Source organism: Spea bombifrons, chromosome 1 (assembly GCF_027358695.1).
Source record: "Spea bombifrons isolate aSpeBom1 chromosome 1, aSpeBom1.2.pri, whole genome shotgun sequence".
Lineage (NCBI taxonomy): Eukaryota > Metazoa > Chordata > Amphibia > Anura > Pelobatidae > Spea > Spea bombifrons.
The window spans coordinates 114,047,362-114,068,074 of NC_071087.1; the positions used below are offsets into that span (position 1 = coordinate 114,047,362).

Sequence of the window (20,713 nt, forward strand, 5' to 3'; positions counted from 1 at the left end):
GGGTAAAATACACATTAAAATAACCCCATAAACTATATATTCCCCTAAAGCAGAAAGCCCGAGGACCTCAAAGACACCCCACTTACCTCTCTAATATGATTACGTAATATCATTATTGTATGATATGATATATAGATGAAAATCAGGCTTACTTTTTCTTGCACACATGGTACAATTAGATCAGATCCCTTGTTGGCCACTGATCTAAAGTCCCCCTTATACATGATCATGTTGTAATAATTATATATTAAAAACATAAAGTGCCATCGTAGTGATGTAAAATGCGTTAAAGCCTCTCATCGTCTAATTTTGGACTATGACCTATTATCTTAACATTTCTCCTTATTTAAAATATACTTCTTCATCTACTTTATTTAAAAAAACTTATTTATGGAAAAGTTTCTATCACATTCTAAGATAGGTCCATGAAGTCTATAGGAATTGCCAATGGACAATTATTTTTAATAACATGTCTCATATCCCCCAACATTTCAAATAACCAAAGAGGGACACATTTGTTTCAGGGGGTGTGGTTAGAGGTGTCGCTGGGGGCGGAGCTTTTCCAAGAGTCTTTATGTGGCTTTGTGATCTATAGTTCTCAACCTTCCTAATGCTGCGACCCTTTAACCCCTTAAGGACAATGGGCGATCCCTAAACCCATTGAAAACAATGCATTTTGAGCCCGTACATGTATGGGCTTTGTCATTAAGGGGTTAATACAGTTCCTCATGTTGTGGTGAATTACAGTTCCTCATGTTGTAAAATTATGTAATTATATATTGTGAAATATGTGTTTTCCGATGGTCTTAGGCGACCCCTGTGAAAGGGTCGTTCGACCCCCAGGTTGAGAATCGCTGCTCTAGATACTTATTTATGTAACCGAGCAAAGCATATAGAAAAAGAATAATGTATTCTACTTACTTTATAAACACCTTTTCTGTTTGTATACACAGTACAGTGGCTTTTAGGGTTGCATTACACTGGGATACATACATAACCAGTAAACATTTTGAGATAATAGAAAAGAGGGACATCGGGGAGGAAATACGTATGATGTGCACAAGCTCTATATTGTCAGCTATGTTGATAATTATTGCATTACACACCACCGCGTGATATAAAAATCAATTGGTAATGTACTAATAACATATATATAAATATGTATATATATATATAAATGCCGGCGCTGATAAGTATATACGGGGGATCTCAGTAACAATTCACTCTTATACCTCTGCTAACTAAACCTGATTGGGTAGTTTCCTGAACCCACAGATGCTTCTAGGAGTTTGAAAGTAAGTGTGTTTGGTGAACTTCCTGAGAAGGAGGCAGCAAGTACATCACAACAGGAAGAGTAAGTGACAATGTCCCCTCTCCCCACCCGCGCTACGCCTTTCACACATCTTTCAGCCGCCACAAAGCGTGTATATTCCAAAATAGACTGCTACACAGGCGTGTGTGTGTGTGTGTGTATTCTTGTGATATTTCTTTCTTCGCAGCTGTTGCTGTCCCACGGAAGAGAAAGGTTTATTTATTAACATTAGAGCAGCAGAGCGGCCTTTTCCATATTAAGGGACCCCCCCAATTATCAAACAAGTGACCACGGCATTGAATTTACCAACTGATGGCTGCTAACACAACTTAATGCCAATTTGTCATTCTGACACCAGTGCCCACACATCTGACAAACTAATAGCACTGCGACTCTATTCCTGAATACACAAACGGGCTTCTTATCTGAGAGGTGCCCTTTATTGCTGTACAGATTAAAGCAAGCTTTACTTTACTGAGTGGGTGGTAGATAAGTGGACCAGCTTCCTAGCAGAAGTGGTAGAGGGTAATATTGTGAGGGGGAGTTACACATGCACGGCATAAAGCTGTCCTGAATCTCTAGATCGGCGTACAAACGGGCAGACGAAATGGGCCGAATGGTTCTGCTAGAGAAGGCAGCCGTAAGGCGAGCCTCTGCTGTGTGGTCCGTGTCTTGCAGTAGCTGCGGCAGGAGTTGCTAGTGAGGGCTGGGACTTCCGGATCCAGTGAGCAGAGCCGGATCCAGCGCCGCGGTTTCGCTGTGGCTGTGCGCTGAGACACAGCCGCTCGCACACACATACACAGGAGAGGAAGTGGCAGCATCGCGGCTCCTCTGCTCGCGGCAGGAGGCTGGCAGCAACCGAGACAGGAGACCGTTCTGTGCGGAGACACCGAGCTCGCCCCCCGCTGCACACACCGCCCGGTCTCGGAAGCCCCGTTTTTGTTGCCGTCCTGTGGAGCTGCCGGAGGTTTCATTCTAAGCCGAGAGGGAAGCCCAGCTGTTCCAGATACCGCACTGCAAAGGAAGGCGGAGATCGTGTTTACAAGGGGCTCCCTCGTTAAGGATATATGTATTCACATTCGTTTTTTTCGTGGGCTGTGGAATAAACCCGCCTCTTTTCTCCTGAGTAGAATTAGACACAGGCGAGCAATGCTTTCACGTGGATTTTGGAGGAGAAGGCTCTGAGGAAGCACATCTGTTTTTATGTGGACTCTTTTATTCTTGCCTATATTGTGCTGTGTGTGTTTTTTTTTCTTCTCATTGTGATTAAATCAGTGCTTTCCACACATGCATGTAGGGTGATCTCTGTCTGGAAGCCATTTTCACCGGGGTTTAGAACACGCTGAGCTGCAGAAATACATAGGCTTTCTTTTTTTTTTTCTTTCTGTGGACTGAAGCACGGTGGGGACAGGAAAGGCTTGGATGTGTCCATAAGATCTGCAACATGTTGGGGAGAGGAACCGAGAGGCATTTTATATGCAAAGCTGCCTGATCTCTTCTCCCTTTGCAATGCCATATCCAGCCCTTGCAGGGATCCAGAGCTCTTGGCAATAGCAACACACACACATACACAAAAAAAAAAGTCTTAAAGGCATTGAATCCAACACATCCCAGACTGGAGAGTCTCTACAGAAATAATACATATCTCAGAATGAAATGCTGATCGGGTCACACGCTGGGAGTTCTTACATTTGGATTTTAGCTCATCCAGAATTGACACTGTGATTTCTCATTGAAATAGGTTGGATGATTCTGATTATTATCATTATTGCAGCTCCTCTCTCCTTCAAGAACATTCTTTCATGAAGAGAGGCCCCATTCAGGAGGGATTGTCATTTTTCTCCCCGTTTTTTATGTATATATTGTGGAATCCTATCAAGAAACTGCAAGGAACCCAAAATTTTGGCACACACCCTTCACCGACCTCCAACCTATAGATTTCTTTTGCTAATGGGCTTCACCTGTACCAAATATTAATATACGTACGCACACATTCAAGTGAATAGTGCTTATCTGGACTGTCCTATGCTATAATAGGATTTCAGTGCTTTTTTTTTTTTAATTTGGAAAATATTTTATTTTCGTATTAATTTATTGGCGAATACTGTATTTTTTTGTCTATTTCTTAGCTTGTGCTGCTGCGTGACAGGAGGGGGTATTTTGGCTGCATTTTGTCCCCCTTTTCATTGTAAGGTATATTTTTGGCCTGTTTTGGCTTAAGACCTTTTCAAACATGGCGGACCTCGAAGCGGTGTTGGCCGATGTCAGCTACCTTATGGCGATGGAGAAAAGCAAGTCTACGCCGGCAGCCAGGGCCAGTAAGAAGATAGTGCTACCTGAGCCTAGGTAAGGCACTCCACTTTGAGTCTCAATGTCTTGAAAGAGTAATGTCAATAATACTGTTGATCTTGGTCCCTAGCCCGAACACAGTGGAGATGGCCCATCACCAGTTTGTATGGTTCAAGATAGGTACTAACGTTTCTCCCCCAAGGTTTTCAGCAAATATCCTGCCATGCTCCACAAACACCAGAGTGAAAACGGCGTGCGTGGAGAAATTTCATGCCAACCGCGTGTGTGGTAGTGATGAGCACATACTGATCAGCCTTTGTTGCAGAAATGTTGACACTTCGACAAGACCCAAAATTTCTGTGCATGAAAATATTTGTCGAGTAAATGAAAATGCTTTAGTTCTGTTGAAATGTATCGAATTTTAAGAGAAAAAAAACCCTTATCAGATAAACAAAAATTGATCAAAAAATATTAAGGGTTTGTTTAAAAATATTTAAGTACGAATCAGAAACTAATAGACAGTGGGAAATTTTTGTCGTTAGAAATATGTACACATAGGCGTATGGTTAGACTGTAGAGTAAGTTTCATTGTTACTGTATTATCCTTTTTAATCAGTCTCTGTTGTATTAACCTTTTTTATCGAGGCCCATTGGATGTGTCCACTATTTGCATTGGTAATGGGGCTCATAGGCATGAAACATTCGTGTGTTTTTCTTATGTGAGCCATCAAATATTCTGGTTTGCATCGGTGCACCTTGAGGCTTCTTCCTTATGCACATATTCTGGCACCATCTTGTGCTGTACAACAAAATGTGTATTCTTCTTGATATGCATAGATATAGTTTCTAATAAACTAGCTGGCCCTGATTCAAAACAGTTCTTTTAAAGCTAACACTTGGGGTTTTAATTCCTGTTATGGTTATCCCAATAGCTATACTTGCATCATTATGATAATGATAAGCTGTGCATACCTTTCTTGAATATTTTTTTTTTCTGTGAGATCAATTAATGTAGCCCTGTGGTGTCTGCAGGTAACGTCCCCAAGCACATCATGATCACGTGTATGAATATCTACAGTAACGTGCGAAGAGAATGACAGTGTCGCCTGTGAATAGGCCCTCATGACACACAGCGGCGTTCTTCTCTTCAGTGAGACCTGTCGTCATAGTAGTGTTGCCGCAAACACTCTCACGGTGTGAACGTACCCAAAAGGTTTCCCCTGCTATTAGAGGTGGTATTTTATTGTGTGGTGGCCGTAAGTGCTTTGTAGTTCCTCGCTGTGGTAGAGCCGTCCCTGTTGAGCAAATATATTCTTTTCGTAGGGACATTATTGGGAAGTGCTTGCTGGCTGTGGTTACCTGTATCGAAAATGGATATCAGAAATGACATTCTTAGGGAGGCTTCAATGGGTTCCCTACCTAAGCTCTGAGACTTCTTATTCCATCTCGAGATCAGCACCATCCCGTTTTCTTGTTGGCTTTTCTCGGACGATATTATCTTGCACTTCTCATTTGTTGGACTCGTAGTAAAACTGAAAAGACAAACATTTGGCCCGACTCCTTAACGGTTTGAAACTTGATTATCTGGCTTCGGTACAGAGTCTGCATCAGATTTGGTGTGTCGAAGTGTGGCAAGGCCACCCGTATTTAATCTGTATCTTCTCCCTTCTCCTCGCCCACCCTTACACAGCAAAATAATAATAATAATTAAAAAAATCATACGTGTATGTTGTGCTATCAAACAGCACTGCAGCGTTCCTTTTTTGTTTGGTTTTTGACATTTTACATTTTTATGTAACTCGTGATCGTCTCCTTATGACTGCCAGCAGGTACCTAATTTCCTCTCCCCGGTTCTAATTCTGTGTGTTTTTAAGTCAAGTGTCTAACCGGCAGCTGGATTCAGTCATGAGTGGTTTGTGGTGGGTGTTAGTAATACATGCTACAAAGTATTAACAGACAGATTGGTTGAAATCCTTATTAAAGGAGCGTGAAATATCGGTGCTAGTAAGCACTTGTAGATCTGCGGCGCCCTGAAAGGGTATAAAAATGGAAAAATGTTTGCGATCGTGATGTTTAGGCAGCGTTATGGCTGGCTGAGCATCCTTGGTTTGATGGTCACAGCAGCTGGCAGTTATCTATCAGCGTACATTGTGCTCACATCAACATGCATGATGAGGCTGTATTTGCAAGCTTGTCTCAACTAAATTAATTTGACAGAAGATGAAGACCTTTACTGACCGCTAGTGTGTTTCCTTGCCATAAGGGACGCTAGATTTGGCCGTTTCTAGATGGTGCCAAGTCCGGATGAGGACTAATTGTCTTTTTTTGGGAGCTGCTCTTATAGGAAAGAAGTTTGCTTTGTGTGATATGTTTATTAACCTGCTTGGACAGGTCGTATAAAGTGCTTCAGGTTTCCTGTCTTCAGCTGATGTCATTTTCCCCATCGCAGTGACATCTTTATGTTTTTGATAAGTTCTGTCCTGTGCCTGGGAAAACTCCTTCACTTATCCTACTTAAATCAGTAGGTGGAGATGTGTACTTTGACAGCTATGGAAACCAGGCCTGACAATAACAGGGCTGGCTAGCAACGAGAAACAAGGGAGCAAATACCGGGGACAGCATCACAACCGCTGATGTACTATTGTGATATGTTTAGCTTAATTGACATTGTGTAACTAAAGTAACATATGGTTGAAGAATACATTTAATTCATAGGTATGCAAAACTATTCTTTTGTTCATAGATAGCCGGTTGGCCGTTTTGGCTTGGAGTTGCAATTCTCGTTATCTAGCTAGTTGGCCTGCACTGTGGCAAAGGATCCAGTGGGGCCGTGGAATCTACTCCGGGAAGTGATGTTGCTCATTGGTACCACCAGGCGCCCTGTGCTAAAGGATGTATTCTATAGTGTGTAGGCAATAGAAGGCCACAAAACATGTCTGTATGCCGGATACACGTTCCTAGGCCCCATTCCGCCTTACATGAAATCATTAAACAATCTGTTTATTTTGTATAATGTATAATCTATTTGGCCCTGTTTTGTTCTATTCCTAATGTTTAATAAGGTTGTGTCACATCTGTTCAGGGATTTGTGACCATTTCCCCCGGGAGAAACTCTCTTCTCTTCTTGTTTTCTTTTGTTAAGGGTGTTCCATTGCTCAAACCACTAATGTTATATTGAATTGAGATCTGGGGGATTCTAGAGACAATAGATTGTTCATTTAGCCTCTTGTTTGTAAACTTGGATGCATATATTTTGACATGTCATACCATTAGAATATTGTAAGATTATACTTTTTGATTGCATTGTTTAGGCGGGTTGTTTTTATTCTGTTAGCAGATTCATAATGCTGGGTTTTGTGCTGATCCTTCAGAAAAGGTGGTCACTTGGGGTGCAGTCCCATCAACGTTGTTGGAAATTGCAAAGAACAGGTTGATATGGAGTAGATTCTACTGTTCCCGTGAAATGAAAACGGTGAGAATGTGAGCAGATCAGTTTCTTAACCCCTTAATGACAAAGCCCGTACATGTACGGGCACAAAATGCATTGTTTTCAATGGGTTTAGGGACTGCCCATTGTCCTTAAGGGGTTAAAATGGCTCAAAGGAAGGCAAAATTACCCTACCAGAAATAGGTAGACTACATGAGCCGAATTATTCTTATCTGCTCTCAAATTCTGTGTTTCTTTGATTACTCTGACTGTTGTATCATATTATCATAATGTCGTGGTACAGAACATTTTCAGCATATCCTTGCATCTCTTCCTGGTATGATCTCATACTTTCTAATGGCCCTGGGCAGATTGGTTAACCACACTCATTTTATACCCTATGGAAATAGCTCTCTGTTTACATATTGGTAGGGAGATTCAGTGTGTGTGTCTCCTAATATCTGTAACTGTGTAGATCCCGCACTTATGGTTTATATATTTTAAGCTTTGTCATAGGCTATGAAGGAAAATTGTATTCCAGTATGATTTTAATGGTAACTTTACGATATGCTAAAAGGCTTGGATTACATTACAAATGATAGGCTATTGTGAGCGATGTGGTTCAAAGTGGAGAAGTAAGACTGTATGTTATCTTGATAAAACAATGCACAATTACACAAAAAGTTCATTAATTCCTGTTATGAAAGTTGCATGATTGTATAAGGAATAATTGTTTGTCAAGAAAACTGTCAACAAATAATTCATATACGGTAGGAGACACAGAGCATGTAAATAAGTTTTTTTTTTTTCGGCCGACAATGTCTTATTAATGTCAAATAAATGCATTTATTTCCTTGATGGATGGTGCTTATGTCCAGCACACAGTAAAGTGAATCACTGTAGATATTTTCTCCTTCAACATGGCTGATATGTATGTTTTTGGCAGAAAAATTACTTACCACTAGGAACAGTGAAATTTATGTTTATTTTTAGCTAACCCAGGAGCTTTAAATATTTCAGCTTCCTGAAAGCAGAATGGATTATATACAGCTAGTTTGGTCCTTTTTGCTGGGGATGCTCACTAGTGATATTTTACAATGCATAGTGATATCAGAGTTCATGTGTCAGTCCTTCTGTACTTTAATATGCATTAATTTACTGAAAGAAAAAATACTTTCATGAGAAACTGCAGCTCCAGTCCTGCAGCACACTGCCCCCCTCCTGTATGGTTGCTGTGCCAGTGTTGGCTGCTTAAAGCAGGGAATTGGACTGGCGGTGTTGGATTTTCTTGTGAATACATGCAGGGAATCTCGCCAGAGATTGACGGGAAATTGAGCAAATGCATATGGGGGGGGGGCATGGTCTGATAAATCCCCCCATTAAAGGAGAAAATGTTTAGTGTCCTTTTTTAATGAGTAGACCTCCTTTTGCCTCACCTCAAACAAGAAGTCAGAAAGCAGAAGTACCGACAGAAATACATCTGCCAAATGATACCAGCAGAAGTAATTTTTTTGTGTTTTAATAATGGAAAGAATGAGAAATACGCCACCTTGAATATTTTAACTACTTTGTGCTTTAACAAATCTACAGATGTGAATGAACATTCATTCGCAGCTACAGGAATTCTTATACAAGTCTCCCTGCCTGTAATTGCATTTGTGGTGATGTTAAAGAGAGGAGCTCGCACCTGTCCTGTGTGCCACCATAATGCAGTTACTTTCTTTGTAGATTTGGCTTTAAAGAGGTGTTTTCAATCCGTTTAAACGCTGCTTGCTGGCCTGCACATGCGCCCTTCAATTGTAATGCACAATCTTTGAAGACGAGTGACGTAAGGATAAAAAGAGGGAGGGAGGGAGAGAGAGAGAGAAAATAAAGTTTTCTAGTGTAGAAAGTGCCTTAGCACTTGTCCTTGGAGTACTCAAAGAGTTAATTGTATAAGTCGATGGTTTATTTGCTGTTGTCAACAGGACAGAGTTACTTCTCAGATTATTAAATAAAAGATTGCAGAAGGGAGAGGAATCCTCGAGGGGCCCTGCCTGTGATGTCAATGCACTCAGCGAGCTACTTGGAGACCTGCATTTAATTGCCGTTATAAACAGCCTATGGGAAATGGCCACAGAGCTCTGTGCAATTAGCTAAGACTTTAACACACTGTTAGGAAGGGTTGCAGCTCATCAAGCCAGGAGACCTACAGTCCTTCTTAATTATCAATCAACGGTGCGTTTGCAGGTGAATTCCACACTTAAACTCCCCAGACCGTATTTACTATGCATTATGAAAGGACGACGTTGGTCAGTGTCTCCTACAAGATATATATCCTCGTATTAACGATGTGTTATCCGGGGCGGGTCCCCTCTTCTTTTCCTTCTGAAGACAGCTGTGCTGTATTGTATAAATGAGACCACTCAGATCTGTACGTGAAAATGATCGATGTTGACTTTTACAGTAAAGGAATTGCGAAAATAATGTAAACTACAGTTTCGGCATCCTTATCTTTGGCACATAGGGGGAAGTGGGCAGAGTTCACGGGTTTTGATGGTATCTATGTATTTTATCTAATTTCCCCATATGATGTAGCCTACGAAGGTACTCTCTACATCTACCCCTATACGGTTCCTCAGGCTGTCTGGGATCCTTAACATTGTATGTCATAGTAACTTCATTGTACCTCCCAGGATCTTTCTTTGGGGGGGGGATTGTTTTTACTAAGTAAATGTAAGGTTGTCTAAGTTAATACCCAAAGATGTACAAAAATAAAGTGAATAACGGCGCTTCTAATAAATATCTTGATATATAAAGTGAGCACAAATAGCTGCCAGCACTTGACACTTAACCCCTACGTGACAATAAAACAAGCAAAAGATAAAGTGCAGCGCTCAGTTTGTAACAATTCTATATTAATAGTGTTATGCAATACTTGAACATGTCCGTCCTTACAAAATAACACCCATCGTGCATAAAAAAAAAAAAAAAAAAAAAAAAAAAAAAAAAAAAAAAAAAAAAACCAACAAAAAAAAAAAAAAAACAGGTATACTTAGATTCAAATCACATGTGATGTCTTCTATGAGACTCTCAGCAGGTTCACATGAAAAACAAAAGAAACATATAGATAATAGTATAATATTGTTTATACAAAAGATATTAACCCTCCTATAAGATTGGTACTCACAATCTTTTGAGCAACCAAGTTTGCTCAAACTATAGGGCGTCTGTGTAGGAATATCATAGGATCCAATAGTTTCTGGAAAACAGCAGCTTGTGGTGTTCCACTCAATGTTGTTGTTCCTCAATGAGTATCAGCTCAAGATATACAGGAGGTCAAAATGAAGAGGAGGATTTGAAAGTAAAAATAGCAATTTATTAGTAGTAAAATCTAAAAAACTATATGCTTGCAACAAGCAAACAAAGTTCCATGCTTTGCCTGTGTAGTTTATGCTACTTCCAGGTGGGCGTGTCGCCAATTTGCATAACGCGTTTCACCCAATCAGGCTTCCTCAGATGCATACCAGTCCCTCCTCTTCATTATCCTTATATGCTCTGCTGCATTAGATCTGCCAGGTGGAATCCCTTTAAGTGCAGCTGATGTTTAAATCCAATATTATTAGAATGCATTATGTATAAAAGTTTGTCCATATTTAGCACTCATATTAAAGTGTCCATGAAAATAACTGTAACAATGTCCATATTGCACAAAGAGAATGATTTAAAAACACACTTAACTATAAAACATTTTAATCATAATAAGTTAAAAATTGGCTCAGAGACCTATCAAACCCATCCGTATGGGGCATGTAGTGTTTCTCACATATTAGTAGAATATTTATAAAAATCATGTATAAATACCCATATAAACAGATATACATTACATAATTTAAAACATATAAAAGCATATATAAGAAATAGGTATCTAAAATCACATATACATATATATTAATAATAATAAATTAGTTTCATATTATATGAGGGAATAATTAATCTAAAAAATTAAATAGATCAAAATCCTGATTCAATCCCATAGGATGTAGTGTTTTCAATAAATAGACCCACTTCATCTCAATCTGACCAACTTTTTTAATAAAATTTCCTCCTCTCCAATTTCTCTGGACTACCTGTATACCTATGTATTTAAGGTGCTTAGGGTCACTGTTGTGACATTCTTTAAAGTGTAGAGGTACAGTGTGATTTGTTTGAGCCCCCCTTATTGCTCTGACATGTTCATCGATTCTTTTATGGAGTGGTCTCACCGTTCTTCCAACATATTGGAGTCCACATGGACATTCCAATAAATAAATAACATTTTTAGTATGGCATGTTATTACATTTTTTATGTTATATTGTTTACCTGTTCTACAGCTCTTGAACACTTTAATTGCTGACCTGTTCATACAGTTTATCCCTTGGCATGAGGTGCATTGTCCACATTTATAAAACCCTGTATTATTATGTATAAATCCATTAACCTTATGTTGAGATTTAATAAAACTAGAAGTTAAACTTAAACTCAAATTTGGAGCCCCCCTATAAATCACTTTAGGGGTTTCAGGGAGGATGTGTTTCAGGTCATCATCCTTTAAAAGTATAGACCAATGACGTTTGACAATTTTTTTTAACTCGTGATGGCATTTATCATAATTGAAAATTAAAGGTATCGTATTTTCTTGAACGTCCCTTTTTTTGGATGTTAATAAATGTGTCCGTTCTACCATCTCGGTCTCTCTCATAGCTTTTTGTAATATTGATTCTGGATAACCTTTTTGTATAAATTCATCGTTAACCTTATTAATTTGTTGTTGGTATATAGAATTATTTGAACAGTTACGTTTTATGCGCATGAACTGTCCCTTAGGGATGTTATTCAGCCATGGACTATAGTGTCCACTATTATAGAGGATATAACTGTTTGTGTCCACTACTTTAAAGAAAGTTTTTGTGCATAATTTTGATTGTTCAATATATATTAAAAGATCCAGATATGAAATTTGTTGTTTGCTATGTTCTGAGGTTAAATTGATCCCCCACTGATTAGTATTAAGATGCTCCAAAAACGAATACAATCCTTCCGCTGGACCATCCCAAATAAAAAACAGATCATCTATGTAACGACGATAGGCAATCAAATTTTGCCCCCAGCTATGGGAAGAATAGACAAACGTCTCTTCCCAATATGCCATGAATAGATTGGCATAGCTGGGAGCAAAACGAGTGCCCATCGCCGTTCCTCGTTGTTGTAAATAGAATTGGTCATTAAAGAAAAAGTAATTATTTTGTAAAATCCACTGGATGGCTCTTATTATAAAATCACCCTGTATTTTAGGTATGTTTTCTTCTCTATTCAAAAAATATCCTATAGCTTCACAGCCCTTTTCATGTTGAATTATCGTGTATAATGAAGATACATCACACGTAACTAAAAGATAACTGTCCTTCCATTGGATCCCTTCCAATTGTTGTAGCAAACTTGTTGTGTCTTTTAGATAAGATCTTGTTTTTTTCACCATAGGTTGTAAAAACTCATCAACATATTTAGACAAATTTGCAGAAATCGATCCAATCCCAGAAACTATTGGTCGTCCGGGAGGATTCTGTAAATCTTTATGAATTTTAGGGAGTGTGTAAAAAGTAGGTGTCCGCGGATAGGTTGTATTCAAGAAATTGTATTCCTTACTAGTTAGAATTGTACCTCTACACTTTAAAGAATGTCACAACAGTGACCCTAAGCACCTTAAATACATAGGTATACAGGTAGTCCAGAGAAATTGGAGAGGAGGAAATTTTATTAAAAAAGTTGGTCAGATTGAGATGAAGTGGGTCTATTTATTGAAAACACTACATCCTATGGGATTGAATCAGGATTTTGATCTATTTAATTTTTTAGATTAATTATTCCCTCATATAATATGAAACTAATTTATTATTATTAATATATATGTATATGTGATTTTAGATACCTATTTCTTATATATGCTTTTATATGTTTTAAATTATGTAATGTATATCTGTTTATATGGGTATTTATACATGATTTTTATAAATATTCTACTAATATGTGAGAAACACTACATGCCCCATACGGATGGGTTTGATAGGTCTCTGAGCCAATTTTTAACTTATTATGATTAAAATGTTTTATAGTTAAGTGTGTTTTTAAATCATTCTCTTTGTGCAATATGGACATTGTTACAGTTATTTTCATGGACACTTTAATATGAGTGCTAAATATGGACAAACTTTTATACATAATGCATTCTAATAATATTGGATTTAAACATCAGCTGCACTTAAAGGGATTCCACCTGGCAGATCTAATGCAGCAGAGCATATAAGGATAATGAAGAGGAGGGACTGGTATGCATCTGAGGAAGCCTGATTGGGTGAAACGCGTTATGCAAATTGGCGACACGCCCACCTGGAAGTAGCATAAACTACACAGGCAAAGCATGGAACTTTGTTTGCTTGTTGCAAGCATATAGTTTTTTAGATTTTACTACTAATAAATTGCTATTTTTACTTTCAAATCCTCCTCTTCATTTTGACCTCCTGTATATCTTGAGCTGATACTCATTGAGGAACAACAACATTGAGTGGAACACCACAAGCTGCTGTTTTCCAGAAACTATTGGATCCTATGATATTCCTACACAGACGCCCTATAGTTTGAGCAAACTTGGTTGCTCAAAAGATTGTGAGTACCAATCTTATAGGAGGGTTAATATCTTTTGTATAAACAATATTATACTATTATCTATATGTTTCTTTTGTTTTTCATGTGAACCTGCTGAGAGTCTCATAGAAGACATCACATGTGATTTGAATCTAAGTATACCTGTTTTTTTTTTTTTTGTTGTTTTTTTTTTTTTTTTTTTTTTTTTTTTTTTTTTTTTTATGCACGATGGGTGTTATTTTGTAAGGACGGACATGTTCAAGTATTGCATAACACTATTAATATAGAATTGTTACAAACTGAGCGCTGCACTTTATCTTTTGCTTAAGTTAATACCCCCAGGTTATTTTTTTTTCCTCCGACTCCCTAGTAACAGTACTGCTCATCATATTAACTGCTGCTTGTGATTCAGATTTATGAGCTTGTAAACTTCTAGGTAAAATGCTGCGTGGTTCTCCCTCTGTGCCACGCCGCTTGCCTTTGTTCCTTCGTCCGCGCTCGGCTATAATGAGAGGCCTGTGAGTCGGCAAGATCAGCGTTTTTGACAGATGCTGTGGGTCATAAAGGAGGCAGCGTAGTTAGAGGTGTTCTCAGTGGCATCGTGTTAATACCGTCAATTTGTAAGTAAATTTTTCAGCAAGTTAAAAACAACAATCTTGTGGTTCTTCATAAATATGTATATTGTGGTGTTTCTCAGTTCTGTGTGTTTTACCAATAAAATGTGCCTTGATATAGGTGACTAAGATGTAATTTTAGCAGCTGGGAATTGGACTGTAATGCCAAGTGAGAAATACCGAACCTGTGCGTGCCCAGTAGTGGTCTATTATTCATTCGCTTGTATACATGTAAACAAACCATTAACAGGAGAGCTTCTTGCTAAAGGAAGAAATTAACAAATGCAAAGCCAACAAATTGCCTCACGGCCTATAATTCTGAGATTCTCTGGTCATGGTTCCAGTAAGAAATACTAGAATGATGGGGTGTACTAAATGCATATGTGACACCCAATCAATTAGTAAACCTTGCCTATAAAGCTCAATAAAGCACAGTTGCCATGGAAACAAAAAGAAAGCCCTTTTTAAAGGAGCTTGATTTTTAGACCCACTTGATACTGAAGCAAGGTACTAAGTTCTTACCCCCCCCCAATATATTAAACATTAGTAATCAATCTCTCTCTTACTCTTCAGTCTGATGGAGTTTCCATCTGGCACCCTCTGGGTTATTTCTGTCATGGCTTTGCTCTTTTATATGTGTTCTTGTGTATTTAAGGCATAAGTGATTTTTGTTAGCCTACAAAATAGAAAATTGATTTCAAAGTAGAAGTAATGAAAAGTGGTTCAGTGGCTGCTGCTCACCTGTGAGTATCCAAGTTGAACTGCTGGCGTATGATTGATGAGCTTGCCAGACACCTAACTATATCCCATGGACGGGCACTCATAGCCTGTAGATGAGACAAATATTTAGTTAGCTGTTGGTGGGTGTTGTGTGCTTTTAATAAATTAGAATATTTGTGAATTATTTTACTGCCCTGAAACGCATCAAAAGGGCTCGCAAAGGTCTAAGACCAGTTGACTTGTATTTTATCAACTCTCGCCATCGTTCCTCATAGGACAGTAACTATCCTCCAGTTATTGTCCTATGGATTTAAGATATATATTTTAATGTGTTTATATAATGTGTGTGTGTAATGCTCTGCTATTTGAGAATCTAGGTCTCGTGGCTTGGAAACCTCTTAGAGATTGCCCAAGTGTCCAACATTATAAATATTTCTTCAAGTGGCATGAAATGTCCTTATGCAAGACTTGTATGGCCTGAATCTTTATTTGTAACAGTATTCCGACTCCACAAATGCTCCCCCTGACATAAGCCCAGGCTTGTGCCACCGTGCCGGAAGTCCAGAGAGGAAATTGTAACAAACATATGATTTACGACAGGCAAATCACCCTGGGGAAAATGGGAACTCGGGGACACCCATGCAAAAGTTTACAGAAATTGTCGTCTTTTGCTTAAAGTAACAAAAAAACAACTTTGCACACAATGCTAGGTACCCTATTGGCGATATATTATTTATTACAATATAAATGTGACACCTACAGAAAATGACAATGAAATAACACTGAGTTTCCCATTCAGTCCCAATATTTTTAAAAGTAATATAACAAACACAACATATCAATCATTTTTATTAAAAACATTGCAGTTATTAAGATATACATGAAACATGAAATAACCTCCTAATACTCTGGTACATTGACCGTCTCTTTGCTAGAAGAAAAGCTTGGCTGATAACGTGGAGCCAATATCATACTAGTGTGTGTGTGTGTGTGTATGTGTGTATATATATAATATGTATATTATTTTATTTTTTTTTTTGCGGGAGAGAGCCAACCCTGACAACATAGCAGTTAGTTTCAGAGCTTTTTGATAGATGACTTCTCATGTTTACTTGTGGAACACAGTAGGGTTTTCCAAGAGACATAATGTTGATAACTGAGCATTTCGAGGGCTTGCTTGCTTTTCAGTGTTGCAGCAGTTGTTACCTCTAAGTACATGATATGTGTTCGTTTTTTTTGTGGCAGTTTCAGGTTCTTTTCAATTTGCTCTCCTCTTTTTGTTCCAGTTTCAAGTCAAAATACCCTATTATGTGAATGCCCCATTATAGCACTGTTTTAGCCTCTTCTGTTGACTGGTTGTATTGTTAGAAGAGAACACTAAGGAACCAGACGCTTGCCCTTTAATAGTCTGGCCAGGCTAGGAGTGTGAGGGAGGGCATCAGGTTTCATAACACATGTCCCCTATATACCTTATTATCCTCTTAAGTGGTGGAAAGTCGAGTTGCTACACAGGTGTCTTTTTACACACAGCGTTTTATTCTCTGATCTTTAAGTGAAGCCAAGTGTATGCATCACAGAGATCCGAATATCAAAGGCCAATAATATATAGAAGTGTGTTGGAAGTTGCTCAAGTATTTTATTAGGAGTTTCCATAAAACGTAACTGTGGTTAAGTGACCTTTTTTAAGGAACTAAAAAGCTCTTCTCCTGGTCCTTGGTAGGTGGATGATAGGTTAACTCTTTGCAGCACTTACATAACACCCAGTATAAAAGGGTAAACCTCAGGCAACAACAAATGGTGATGCCTGGAACGTCCCATATGAACTCCACTATGTCATAAAATGGGTGTAAATGTTTTATTATGGGGTACAGATAACGTTGTTTTGTCCAATTATTTTAACAGTTTACTATAACACTGGGGCTCGTTGTGGTTTCATTGTAATGCATTCGTAGATCAAGGTTTCTGGAAGGTCTCATTTGTTTTTTCTGTTGGTTGAGTTTGCATAGCTATGAAATTGTAACGGACGACACTGAGCAGCTGTAAACACAATTTGCATTTGGTCCTCTTTCGCCGGCTTTTCATGCACCAAAACTGCATTCCTGTGGAAAGAATATCTATGTTGGTGCGAAAGGCACAAAAATGGTCTGTGGTCAGCAATAATTTATTTTTGGGGGTAATGGCAAAGTGTGACATATGCTAATATGCAAAGCTAGCTAAAGAATCCAAGGTATATGTTGTTTTTTTTTTTTATTATCTTGGACGATTTCAGATTCCCAGAATGAAATAACTTGATGAGTGTAGGCGTTTTCCGTTCTCGCTGTAATCTAATTATGGTCTTCTGTTGACTGATCATAGTTGTGGTGGATCTCCAGGGACAATACCTTGTCACTCTTCCTCTGTAGCTCTATTCACAATCCTTACTTCCAGCGGTGGCTCTTCAGTTCTCTTGACAGAGAGAGGTCTTTGTCTGTTCACCTTGGTTGCACTTTCAGAAGTTTCACATTGATTAGCTTCTTCCTGCTCTAACTGACATACCACCGGGCCGTTTCGAATGAAAATAACTTTAAAATACCTAAGTGATTCAAAGCTATGTAGGTCAGATTGAACGAATGAGATTCCCTGCAGGATAATTACATTTTTTTTTTGGCTGGAGCTGCTCAATTTAGGCTGTGCTTTTAATAGAACTAGATTAGTTCATTATAGCGATTAAGTTATTTCATATAAAGGATATACTCTGTCTGATTAGGCTTCTAATAAGACTGTTGGTGGGTTTTAAAAATAACATTTTGTTTTACCTGTCGCTTCTTCGCCAGAATATTAGACGGCTGCTGAGGTTGTGCCTGTTTGTACATGAATGGTTTGGAATTCCTTCACAGCTCTTATGGTTCACTGAAACACTCGTATTGTGAATATTTTACCGGTGCCAAGGTAATTTTCAATGAGGTCGGATATACTGTATGTTTTACTGCAGTTATGGTCAGCGGACAACCTCCATAGCGTGCGCTACCAAAGTGACAAAAAAAATGTGCATACCCCTGGTGGTTATCCATTTCATGTTACATCCCTGTGGGGCATGATAGTCTCGTATTCTTGTCTAGGAACGTCTAATAATCATGTGAAGTGATAAAATTGCCTGGTAATTGGGCCCTTAGGCTGTCCTCTGTTGGCTTATGGCAGTTCTTAACCTTTTAACTATAAACTGGCCCTCATAGTCCAGTGTGCTTCTCCGTGGGATAACTTTCATTCCAGCTTTTGTTTTTTCCCACTCGATTTTTGCAGGGAGCATCGGTGATAAGTATATAGCAGAGGACAGCAGACGTTTGATGGGCTGTGCCTTTTTGCTCAAGCTACAGGTTTCTTGTGTGTTGTAACTGCTGCTTTGTGGTATGGAAATTGCACTTGCACAAGACCATCTGTCTTACGCGTGACAGATCCTACAGCCTACACAGCCTCATAAAAAAAGAAAACAAAAAACCCCCACTAGTAACAGTTAAGAATTGTAAAAACTAAGCAGGTGCTGTGTGTGTGTGTGTGTATGTGTATATATATATATATATATATATATATATATAGATATATATATATATCTATCTATATATATATATATCTATATATAATTGTGTTTGGTTTGTATAACCCCCCCAACAACAACAAAAAAGCAAATATGTTGTGTGTTTGTATGCTGAAAGCTGCAGTTTCTGCAGGTGGGACAGAGCCGCCATTCAGTTGTGACTTTTACCTTCCCCTCAAATAATTTCTTCATTTTTTTCTAAATTGGCCATATTTCTTCCATAATGTATCATAAATTAGAAGTAGGTGCTCTGTTTGAGATACTTTTTATTATGAATATTGTTAATAACTGTGCACTCTGTGCTTTGGGTAGCGAAGTATAACAAACCAACATAAGCCTCGAGTGTACTTTATAGATAGGTGGCTAAAAAATGGCTGATACAGCAGTTCATGTGAGGGAAAAAATGTCCCAGATAAAATTTTAGAAGTTCTTGTATGAACTAAATGTAAATAGGGTTAAACTAAATTTTAATTGTGAAAAAAAAATGCATAAAGTAATAACGGGGAGCTCCTTTTAGAATGCTTTTAATGGAGGAAAATTATGTAATTTTGTGATTAACACCATTTATACCATTGAATTTACAAGATATTTTACTACGTTGTAATTCCTTTCTTGCCTTATTTACCAAATGATCTTTTAGCCACTTTAATCCTCTTTCCTACAAAAATGTAATATTTTTTCTGTTTTAAAGAGATTTTTTACGATTTTTTTTAAGCCAATAATATAAACGTGTCCTGTCTTTTTGTTCTAGGTGGCATTGGAATGTTTTGAGGATATTGAGGGAGTGCTGTTAAGTTTTGGGTGGTTTATACAAGTGAAACTTTAAACGTTCCACATGTCGTTATTAGAACTTCGTCTTGGCATAACTTGTAGACGTTATAAAACTTGCAGTTCTCCCCTTGCAAGTAAATAAGCTAAAGTGTTGTGGAAATAGGGGAAGGTTTGGCTGGTTCCCCAAAAGAAACACCTGCATACCAGTAAGGTTACGTAGCTGCCAAGATTCTTATTGTTCTTGATATTAATGCTACATTGTGTAGCTTTGTAGGGATTTGTTCAGCCAAGGACATGTTTCATTGTGTAAATCTGTGATTGATGCATGCGCGTATACTGTAAGAACAGTCCCCGTTGGCTACAGAATGGCTGAACCACGGATAAAGGGACTTCTTGGCCGAGCAGAGAAAGTTGTCGTGTGCCCTGGTGTTCATGTGGGTTCCGTTTACGACTCATTTGATGTTGTATGACTTTTAAACTTGACAAAGACGCTCAGCCCTTCAAGCTGGAATAACAGCGCTGGCCTATCATAATATATATTAAAGGTGTTGAAGCCATGTCCTGCCTGCTCCCGCTTTAGTTAATACACCCCAGTAAGGTTGTTTGTCAATCTGTCTGAATAAGGCACATATGAGTTCCCAAGAGCTTATGTGACATCTCTTTGTTGGCTGAATAAAATATATCTCCAGAAGAAAGCGTTTCAGAATGCTGTAGAGGTGGCTTCAGAAAGACTAGCAGCCGGGGCAGCTGTTTGCCTAGAGGCAAGCTTATCGAAACTGAGTAAGTGGTGTCCTGTTATTGATAGTATGTTCTAAAACATTATTTACATTGATTCTTGCAATTTGAATGGAGCTCTCACACTGAAATGACTAAAATTATAAATATGCGTACAATGATGCTTTGCACACTCTCACGTTGGAAGCTTGCTCTACCTCAGTACTTGTTGGTGGAAGTATCTTGATTTAGCTGTAGTTGGGAGTCTGGTTTAGTACAAGCACGTATGTTTTCCGTGTGTGCCCCTTTAACGTTTGACCGTGTGAATTTGTACACGGCTGAGTTTGGCAGTTATGTTGTTTCCCTTTGCGTTTTATTTTTTTCACGCTTAAGAAGAAAACCGCTGGATTGTTGCAGAACCACAGACCAAAACACAATAACTGCTGCTATATTCATGCCTTGTTAGGAAGGAAGCGCTACGATGTGTTCACATCCTGTCGTTTCATTTGCCTAAAGGACAATAAGGACTCCTATAAACGTAATGCACTTAAGAAATGAAAATAAACCCTACCAGCTCATAGTTCTGAAGGGGCAATGAACTTCTTTTGTGTATGAAAACCTGCTTCTGGCCATA

At 38.5% G+C, this 20,713-nt stretch overlaps 1 protein-coding gene across 1 annotated transcript in view; it reads left to right on the top strand.

Annotated features, from left to right (window-relative positions):
• The first annotated feature begins 2,244 nt into the window (after positions 1 to 2,244).
• Positions 2,245 to 20,713, top strand: part of GRK3 (G protein-coupled receptor kinase 3) — a 113,165-nt gene continuing 94,696 nt past the window's right edge. The window contains exon 1 of the mRNA XM_053469351.1: positions 2,245 to 3,658. Coding sequence (XP_053325326.1) covers positions 3,546 to 3,658 — 113 coding nt within the window. The 5' untranslated portion in view covers positions 2,245 to 3,545. The remainder of the gene's footprint in view (positions 3,659 to 20,713) is intronic.